The sequence below is a fragment of the Osmerus eperlanus genome, chromosome 9 (genome assembly GCF_963692335.1).
Source record: "Osmerus eperlanus chromosome 9, fOsmEpe2.1, whole genome shotgun sequence".
NCBI lineage: Eukaryota > Metazoa > Chordata > Actinopteri > Osmeriformes > Osmeridae > Osmerus > Osmerus eperlanus.
This window is the reverse complement of record NC_085026.1, coordinates 18,735,644-18,745,599: the sequence shown is the minus strand read 5'-3', so window position 1 is coordinate 18,745,599 and position 9,956 is coordinate 18,735,644. Positions and strand designations below refer to the sequence as shown.

Genomic DNA, 9,956 nt, shown 5'->3' with positions numbered 1-9,956 from the left:
AAAAACTCACAAATGCAGAAATATAAAATAGTTTTATTGCTTTTAAAAAGAACAATAGCTGCATAGAAAATGGACAAACCAGGGATGTTTAAAGAAATTAAAATGTGAGTTTTGACAAGGATCATGTTTTCAAATGGTCAGAGGCACACAGTGAGGTTAAGAAACATGGGGAATGCCATTTTCAGTTTTAAAATTAAAGTAAAATCTGTATATCATGTTTTTGTCACTTGTTCAGCATAAGAACATATACATTCCACCATAGAAGTGTGGCAGGCGGGCAGGGTCACTGTGCCAGGGTATTTCTATGGTCTGTAAGAATAACAAATTCCACCTCAACCAGAACCAACATTAGCTGAAAATGACTTCCACAAATGTAGACATTAAAATTTGACAAAATCCTTTTAAGCTGCAGTGGAGACTGAGAGAGCACCAGTTTGTTTTGATGACAGGCCAATATGCACAGCTCATTTCAAACATAATGATAATGGGATAGTATGCACAGCTCATTTCAAACATAATGATAATGGGTCAGAATGATAATGGGTCAGAATGGTTTAATATGGAAATAATAACATTGGTCTCATACCCCAGCAAGAAATAAAGAAATATATGGGTTTAAAGTGTACTATTTAAGCAGTATCATGAATGTATACCAGCCCAGAACTATTATAGTCCCTATGTACAGTATAATCTTGGATTCCAAGAATTTACAAAGAAAAGAAGCAAATTCGTTTGTGAAAAGCTTTTCACAAGCAATCAGGCAAAATAGAGCACATCATTGAAAGTGATTCGAGGGTAAATAAAGAGGCTGTTGACATGAGACCTAAGGTGGGGCATGCAGATGCTTTCTGTATGACTAGATAATAAGACTGTGTGATTCACTCTTAAGAGTGGTGATACATGGATACATGGTCCCCAGCCTGTCTGTCTCTCTCCCCTCTCAGCCTGTCAGTCTCTCCCCTATCAGCCTGTCTCTCTCCCTCCCAACCTGTCTGTTTCTCTCCCTTCCAACCTGTCAGTCTCTCCCCCTCTCAGCCTGTCAGTCTCTCCCCCTCTCAGCCTGTCAGTCTCTCCCCCTCTCAGCCTGTCAGTCTCTCCCCCTCTCAGCCTGTCAGTCTCTCCCCCTCTCAGCCTGTCTGTCTCTCCCCTATCAGCCTATCTGTCTCTCCCCTTTCAGCCTGTCTGTCTCTCCCCTATCAGCCTGTTTGTCTCTCCCCTATCAGCCTGTCTGTCTCTCCCCTATCAGCCTGTCTGTCTCTCCCCTACCAGCCTGTCTGTCTCTCCCCTATCAGCCTGTCTGTCTCTCCCCTACCAGCCTGTCTGTCTCTCCCCTACCAGCCTGTCTGTCTCTCCCCTATCAGCCTGTCTGTCTCTCCCCTACCAGCCTGTCTGTCTCTCCCCTACCAGCCTGTCTCTCGCCCAGCAAGTATGTGCAGGCCGTCAGGGCTTGTCGCTGGCGCGGATGTAGACGAGGGAGGACAGCAGCAGCAGCTCGGGGGGCTTGTGCAGCAGGATGAGGTTGTCGCTCCGCAGCCCGTCATAGTGCATCCAGTAGCCGTCGATCTGGAAGGCTGCTGAGTAGTGATGCTCCTCCTTGTTGAAGAGAGTGGCGCCCTCCAGTGAGTACCTGGAGGAACACACACAGCATGTGATGGTCAAATCACTGTATGTTACCATCAGTTCAGTCCCCCTGTATAACCAGACATGGCTTTGTATGCGTTCCTGCTGAGCCTACCTATGCTGGGACAGTGCCAAGTGGTAGGGAACGTAGGACAGCTCCTCCGACTTCCACAGCTGCATGTTGAGGATGACGAAGGGAGGAGGGCCGTGGCAGAACATCCTCTGGGAGAACTCTCTCAGCCCGTTACACCTGCAGGACAGACAGACCCCACATCACCACCGAGGAGCATCCAGGACGGACCAACAGCATTCTAAAAACACGTCCTACCCCAGCTCCCTGCAGAGGAGGATCTTGGGACAGAAGAACATGTCCACTGCTGACTGGATGGGATCTCTGTGAGGCAGCTCATGAGGAGGGCTGCAAGAGGGAACCAAAAAGGAATCATTCACAACAACTGCCGGCAGACAGCATGAAGCACAGGCACAATTCATTTTGACTCAACCCGACACCTACATCATCCCCTTTCAAAGTACGAGAGATTGTTGGAAGAGTAGGTAAGAACAGATAACTGTTTACAGAGGAGGAGTAAACCAGGCAGTGCAAGTCTCAGAGATAACTGGGGACCTCAGACAGTTAAAACCTGCCCTCTTCTTCTCATTAGACAGCTGGCTCCTGTTACAGCCAGCAGACAGTCAGGGGACGGGGTATAAACCATAGCTGAAGACAGGAGTAGACCAGCTGACCTTCATTAGAAAAGAGAACATCAGTGACAGGACCCCCCATTTGGACACGGACCATTTCAGCTGAGCACAGCGCATTTTCAGGTTCAAGCCTCTCCATTTTATTTTTAGCTTTGTTAGAAGTCAACTGCCAGGACATTAGTTCCTACTTGAGATGTTGTGAATTCAATAACACAGATGATCAAAGGTTTCTGGTTAGAATATTTCACAGTATATGCAGCACTGGCCGACAGCAATACTGGCATGCAGTCAGCAGGTCTTACTTGATGTGGATGGTCCTCTGGATGAACTCCTGGAAGCGGCCAGGGCAGCTCCAGTTGGTACAGAGGCTCTCCTGCATGGTGGACATTAGGTTCTCCAGGTTCTTTGTGAAGTTCTCATGCTCGTTGCCGAAAAGATCAATCTCCAGCGCCGCATGATGGATGAGAGAGCGGTACTGGCTCTTAGACATCCTGTCCCATATCCACAACATCTTGACTGTAGTGTAGTCATACGAGTCCATTAGGTAGAGGAAATGTTCCACAAACTGCTTCCCCAGGAACACACCCACTTCCCTGGGAAAACCTTGATTGTCTCGCAGAATGACATAGAGGATCATAAGAAACCCATCGATGGTGCAGGTATTCTTCAGGTTTATCTTGACGTACAGAGGTGTGCAGGAGATCGCCTTCCTCCCTGCCCTGATGGTGTAGACACCGCCCCATGGAAGCACTGGCCTCCAGAAGGAACGCTCTTCCTCATCGTTATTGTTGATGGAGGCACGAATCTCCTCAAACAATGTCTTGAATCTGTGAATATGATATTGCACATTATTTCAAGAAGCGTTGGTTAATGTATTGAAGTGTGCTAGCTAGCTAGCTTAGTGCGGGTGTGCGTTTTCAAAGCAATCTGAAAACTGGTACTAGCTAGGTAAAGTCCTAACGTTGACTGTGTTATTTAGCTACATTCAAAATATCGTCGGCTCATCATACCCACTGATTAACAGGCAATGAAATTGACTAGCACTGGTTAACATTACTAGTTACTTCCTACATTACTAACTGTTAACAAAACACGATAGTGCTAGCTGATGCTAGCTATCTTAGCCAACCTGCTAGCTTAGCATAATCGGGTAACCTGGTTAGCTACCTTTCAAATTGCAAACTCTCCTCGGTGTTTGAAATCAACGTTTTCAGATCTTCTGTGTCATTTAATATACAAAATTCACTCTCCATTGTTCTATGAATTTCTTCATGTCTTAATTTCGGCCGACAGCCCAAATAATTTACAAGTATTGCAATGCTCAAGAAAGCTGGCACCAAAACATCCTCTGTAGACGTCAAGTAAAGTTACGCCCTCTTGGCCTCAGACATGTAGCTTCATAACGTTCACATTCACAGAACACTGGAAGCCCCTAACACACTGCCCCCCCTACTGGCCACTAAGAAGTCGTTTCCTAAAAGTGTGCACCATGATCCGCACTGCCGTAAAATGCCCTCAGATGTCCTCAAATACCATTTCCGGTTTGGCGAATTTGCCTTCAAAATAAAAGCATCACCTGAAACTTGTGTAGAGGAGCTGCAGCTTTTTCTTTAGGAGAAAACAGGGATAACAAACACACTTTCATAAAAATTGATGAATGGTGAAATGTAAATTAAGGTTCACTGACACATTTCTTCACCAATATCAATAGGTGCGTTCGACTTGCAGCCCGGCTGACTCGAAGCAGCCGATGGCATTCTCAGTTTCAAGACAGCAGGCTGTCGGCGCCGCCGGCGCTGCATGAAATCGAACACAGATAATATCAGCAGAGGCTATAACTAAATATCTCCCTTACAAGAGCAAGTTTTTCCTGCGTCTCTGTGTGAACCTAAGCACATTTTACTTTTTTTTTTTTATTATTTAGTTTTTATTATGATTAATACATAATAGTAGTATTTTACTGCATATTTTATGTTATTGTGTTTATGTTAACTAATTCAATTTTTGGAAAATAAAGCGTAAACGTTCTATGACCTTTATTTCGAAACATGGAAGAAATTGTTTTCATATGACGTCACAACTGTCCCCTTAGCAGTCGCGTCCTTGGATACCACTATTTCCACAGAAAGTGGTAGCTACAGTAGCTAAATTAACGGTTTTGTGTGTGATATTAGACAGATGGACATCACAAAAGGAAATTTAGATGACATCTCCCGTCCTGCATCAAGTGAACGCTCTCGCCCAGGTAGCCGTGTATCCAGTGTGTCATTATCTGAAGTTGGAAGAGTTTGTCCGCGCAGCCCGATGTCCCTTGTTGTTCTGAGCAGCGATAGCCCAGATACTAGTATTGAGGTAAAAGTACAGCTCCTTCGGTTTAGCTTTTTGATGAATTGGTTGCTGTTACTAAATTACATTGCATTGTACTAATGCAATGTAATTTAGTCTCAGAATAGAATAGCACAAACGTTGTTACATAACTCATCCCAATCTCTCAAATGTACCCCATATCATCAGGACCGTAGCACCAGTTCAGATGAAAACGTCAACTCTCATGATGGAAGTAATTCCTTTGAAAAAGGTAACTGCCTTTTAATATCATCTAGCCTCATTTAATGATATGCAACACGTAACATTTATTCTCCCGAAGAAAACAATTTTGTTCCAATTACATCCAAAGACCTAGCAGATTATTTGCCACAATAACCACACAAATGTAAATGTAAAGTGCAAATACGTAAACCACCATGAAAACCAGGGACTAAGATCTCTCTTTATTCAGAACACAGATGTTTGTGAACGTTTGTCTGCCCTCCTTCCTACATTTTGTCATTTACGCTCTTATCCAGAGCGACTTACAGTAAGTACAGGGACATTCTCCCCGAGGCAAGTAGGGTGAAGTGCCTTGCCCAAGGACACAACGTCATTTTGCATGGCCAGGAATCGAACCAACAACCTTCTGATTAATAGCCTGACTCCCTAACCGCTCAGCCATCTGACCCCTCTACACATTCCTGACTACTTCCTATGGGTGTTGCAGCACTTTTAAATTCTTCATCTCTCTTTCCTTAGATTCTTCCACAGACATGTTTGAGGATGAGCATGAAGACCTGGAGATACAAAAGGCCATCTCTAAAATGAAAAGACTTGACAAAGTCCTGGCCTTGAGGATTTCTAATGAGAAACAAGTCAAGCGCAGGAGTGAAGAACTCCATCACACCCTGTGGCAAGAACTGCAGGTGAGACAACATGGAGCCAGGGCAGCAATAGGGCAGCACTAGCAACAGGGGTGGATAGAACATGGTGTTAGGGCAGCAATAGGGCAGCACTAGCAACAGGGGTGGATAGAACATGGTGCTAGGGCAGCACTAGGGCAGCACTAGCAACAGGGGTGGATAGAACATGGTGCTAGGGCAACACTACCAACAGGAGTGGATAGAACATGGAGCTAGGGCAGCACTAGCAACAGGGGTTGATAGAACATGGTGCTGGGCAGCAATAGGGCAGCACTAGCAACAGGGGTGGATAGAACATGATGCTAGGGCAGCAATAGGGCAGCACTAGCAACAGGGGTTGATAGAACATGGTGCTAGGGCAGCACTAGGGCAACACTAGCAACAGGGGTGGATAGAACATGGAGCTAAGGCAGCACTAGCAACAGGGATGGATAACACATGGTGCTAGGGCAGCACTAGCAACAGGGGTGGATAGAACATGGTACTAGGGCAGCACTAGCAACAGGGGTGGATAGAACATGGTACTAGGGCAGCACTAGCAACAGGGATGGATAAAACATGGTGCTAGGGCAGCACTAGCAACAGGGGTGGATAGAACATGGAGCTAGGGCAGCACTAGCATTAGAGGTGAGAGAACCATGGTGCTAGGGCACTACTAGCAACAGGCGTGGATAGAACATGGAGCTAGGGCAGCACTAGCATTAGAGGTGAGAGAACCATGGAGCTAGGGCACTACTAGCAACAGGCCTTTTTGAGGAGATGACATTTCCCATCCTTCTGTTCTGCAGCAGATAAAGCCCATACGATCTTCTGAAAGTGCAGATGAAGCACAAAACACACGGATGTTTTTGTCCCTGACTCCTACCCACGGTAAGGTTGATTATTCAGAGACGTGTAGAAATACAGCAGTTCCATAAACTGGCTGCAGGTCTACAGTAACATTATCGCACCCAACCAGGTCATGAATCCACAGAGAAAGATCACTTTGTTCCTGTGTTTGGGACACAAGTACCCGAACAAAACTATGAGGATGCCACTACACACATGGAAGGAAGTAAGGATCCATCTAACTAATGTCTGAGAACAGGATGTTGATTTACTTGACAACTTGACAGTTTTGATGTCACACGGTTTGTTTTTGCATTGTACACTAGATGGCAATATAGTTCAGAGAAACAACACCTCAGTCCTTTTACTTATATAAGTAAGTGGAGAATACCACAAAGAAAGCAACTAATGCTGGATCTTAAAATGTCTAATTATAGAGATATTTGGTCAGTTGACATGTCTGATTGGCACACTGTTTTTTACTTGCTTCACGCCTGAATTTATGTGTGATCATAATCAGATCAATTAGGTTTATAAGTTGAATAGATGTACAATGGTTATCAATAGCGATTTTCAAAAAGTTAACAGAAGCTGCTAATGCTAATTGAACTAAGTTGGATTCAGTTGAACTGGAAGGCTAATTCTAAGTTACATACATGTATGAAATGAGGCTGTGTTGTGTGGACCTGTCACAGTCCTAGAATGCCTCACCTCCCAAACTTCCCTCACCTCCCACACAGGTGAAGAGGAGGGCAGCAACACGCGGTCACCTGGAGGGGGTCAGGAGGAGGGGAGGCCCGGGGGTCAGGAGGAGGGGAGGCCCGGGGGTCAGGAGGAGGGGAGGCCCGGGGGTCAGGAGGAGGGGAGGCCCGGGGGTCAGGAGGAGGGGAGGCCCGGGGGTCAGGAGGAGGGAAGCATGTGTGGAGTTCTCAGGAGCAACAAGAAACAAGACTTTGTGAAGAAAAACATTAAGGTATGTCAGAGTTCACGCAAGGCCAGTGTCTGGGTATGTGATATGACTTGGACGAGACTCGCGGCTGTTTGTTTTCCCACTGGGGAAAAAAGATTGACCTCCTTGTCTCCAGTTGGTGAGCGGTGCGGGAGCCCTGGTTGCCATGACGCAGCAGGAGGAGACTCGCCTGGCAGAGCTTCTCAAGGACATCCAGGAAGAGGAGGAGGGTACTGGGCCAGCAGCCTGGGAGGTGGACTCACACCACACACACCACACACACATCCACAATCCTGATGGAGAACATGTGCTCTTACATATGGTAGTTGAGGAAGGTCTATAACTGTACTACATGTAGAGGTTCTATAACATACATACTGTCTGCAGCTCTTGACTGTTCAGATGTGTTTTCATGTTGATGAAGCAGATGTGAAGAGAGAGACATGTCTGGAAGATCTCACACCTGCCCTCCTTCTGTTTGATGCTGGAGCTTTGTGCTAAAGGTCAATTTTTATCTAGGTCACTTCCATGTTTCCAGCCTGCATGTGAGAAATTCTACTCATTAAATAGGAGGCCAGATGCATTTCTGCTCCTTTGAAGGGTCATGTGAGAGTCTGCCTCCTGGAGCAGGCCGCGTTTCACTGTCCCTAGACTCTGGGGACATCAGGTGTTTTCTTTGTCAGGTGTGCCCACTCTGCCCCTCATCGGCATGCAGCCCTGGGACGTCCTTCCCAGGGCTGAAGTCTGGTGCTGTATTCGTGGGTGTTTCTTTAGCTTTAAGAACAACGCTGCAGTAACTGGCGCGGTTATCAGACCAAGAGAGGAGCAGATGCCTGGTTTTCTTGATGGGTCAGACGAAGACTTCCTGTTATTGTGAGGCGTGCTGCTATGAAAGGCCGTTCACCAGGGAACACATTTGTCACTTGGACTCGGACAGCAGAGATCCAGGTCTGTAATCATGTTGGTGTGTAAGGATCCAGACAGGGAACTTGGCAGACTCCTTCAGGACTCCTAATCAACCACAGACCTCTGATCTGTGTCCCTCTCCCGGCTCCTGATACACTTCACTGATGCTCCTGTCTCCATGGCTAACAAGCTACCAGCATGTTCACGAGTTCAGTAATCACACCATCGATTGAATAGATAGCTTTTATTGAAGCTGGGCTGGTAGCAAAGCCAAGCCTAATGCATTGTGGTACAGGCTGGTAGCAGAGCCAAGCCTGAGGCTGGTAGCAGAGCCAAGCCTAATGCAGGTGTCGCAGGCTGGTAGCAGAGCCGTGCCTGAGGCTGGTAGCAGAGCCGAGCCTTGAGTGGTTGGTGTAGGCTGGTAGCAGAGCCGAGCCTGAGGCGGTGGGTGGAGGCTGGTAGCAGAGCCGAGCCTGAGGCGGTGGGTGGAGGCTGGTAGCAGAGCCGAGCCTGAGGCGGTGGGTGGAGGCTGGTAGCAGAGCCGAGCCTGAGGCGGTGGGTGGAGGCTGGTAGCAGAGCCGAGCCTGAGGCGGTGGGTGGAGGCTAGTAGCAGAGCCGAGCCTGAGGCGGTGGGTGGAGGCTGGTAGCAGGGCCGAGCCTGGTGCTGATGGAGGCCGGTAGCAGAGCCGGGCCTGGGTTCCTGGGAGGATGAGAGTGTGATTAGGGGATGCAGAGATGGTGGAAGTGATGTGGATGGTGCATGTATAGTTACCGGGGAGGTGATGTGGATGGTTCATGAATAGTTACCGGGTATGGACTCGGGGTGTGGCGGAGAGTCCTTATGGGTCACGGCCGAGCAGCGGCTCAACCGGATCCCCCGGGGAGCCTGGATAGACAGGGAGAAGCAGAGAAAAGGGGAGGGAGGGAGGGTGACAAAAACATGCTAGCACAAGGATCAGAGCAACGGAAGACACTTTATACAAGCCTCGTAATTGATACCGGGAGTTTGGTCGCATTCTTCCGTGCTTTCGCTAGGCTGATGCGTATGAAGTTGATTGGAGTTGGTGCGCATTCTTCCGTGCTTTTGCGATTTGCTTGATTGGAGTAGAGGAGGAGTCTTGGTGTGCTATCTTCCTCCCGAACTTTAGTTAGTTAATCTAACTCCCTTTCTGGTTACCTGGGGGGATACTCATTCAGGACACAGACACAGGGCCCTGGAAATGCTGGGTCTTCACCAATAGATGCAGGAGAAAGTTGTCTCCTACATCAGGTTACAGATGGACTCTACAGCAGGGAGAAACATGCTGGGGCTCTAACCTGCTTTCCTCTGGCTCACCCTTATTCTGAACTTGATCTCATATCCTTTCATGGACAGCATTTAAAGCAATTTATTTCAGAAAGCCTTTGAAAAGGCACCAAGAGATGCATTAGCAGACATGGGAATCAATCAGCTGGATTCTGAAGTCTGATTCTAAATACAGTGACAAAGTTAGCCCAACTTCAAATGAATAGTTTCGCATAATCAAAACACCATATAAAACAGCTGGAGTAAGCCCTGAACCTGGCTTTAGGTCCTGGGTGTGTGTGCTAGTTCATAAGTCACAGGGTCTACTGTGTGAGCATGTCCAGGTTTCCCTCCTCACCATCACTGGGAGCTGACATCACAGCTAAGGCTTGGCTCTCGCTCAGTCTGAGACTGAGCTTAGCACCAGGGCTGC

The 9,956-nt window shown here is 47.4% G+C and overlaps 2 protein-coding genes across 3 annotated transcripts in view; one reads left to right on the top strand and one right to left on the bottom strand.

Annotated features, from left to right (window-relative positions):
• Positions 1-13: 13 nt before the first annotated feature.
• c9h14orf28 (chromosome 9 C14orf28 homolog) lies at positions 14-3,795 on the bottom strand. Of its 2 annotated transcripts, XR_009931343.1 has the most exons (6): positions 3,490-3,795; positions 2,625-3,149; positions 1,949-2,038; positions 1,736-1,870; positions 1,267-1,627; positions 14-972 (listed from the first exon to the last, which is right to left on the bottom strand). XR_009931343.1 is itself a non-coding variant. In XM_062468751.1 (5 exons), the coding sequence occupies exons 1-5, from the start codon at positions 3,573-3,575 to the stop codon at positions 1,441-1,443; spliced, it is 1,023 nt and encodes a 340-aa protein (XP_062324735.1). In that variant the 5' UTR covers positions 3,576-3,795; the 3' UTR covers positions 14-1,440. The 2 variants fall into 2 exon arrangements, 1 of the variants encoding a protein (XP_062324735.1); XM_062468751.1 differs by having other exon boundaries at positions 14-1,627.
• Positions 3,796-7,260: 3,465 nt separating this feature from the next.
• fsip1 (fibrous sheath interacting protein 1) overlaps positions 7,261-9,956 on the top strand; it is a 28,609-nt gene continuing 25,913 nt past the window's right edge. The window contains exons 1-2 of the mRNA XM_062470305.1: positions 7,261-7,356; positions 7,469-7,585. Of these exons, the coding sequence (XP_062326289.1) occupies positions 7,300-7,356; positions 7,469-7,585 (174 nt within the window). The 5' untranslated portion in view covers positions 7,261-7,299. The remainder of the gene's footprint in view (positions 7,357-7,468; positions 7,586-9,956) is intronic.

What these genes read in the sequence shown, in the direction of transcription:
- c9h14orf28 (XM_062468751.1), bottom strand. Translation starts at nt 3,575, where the DNA reads ATGGAGAGTGAATTTTGTATATTAAATGACACAGAAGATCTGAAAACG. An exon ending in GAGAGTTTGCAATTTGAAAG is followed by an intron (nt 3,150 to 3,489) that starts GTAGCTAACCAG and finishes TCATATTCACAG; the next exon opens with ATTCAAGACATTGTTTGAGG. An exon ending in TTGGCACTGTCCCAGCATAG is followed by an intron (nt 1,628 to 1,735) that starts GTAGGCTCAGCA and finishes GTGTTCCTCCAG; the next exon opens with GTACTCACTGGAGGGCGCCA.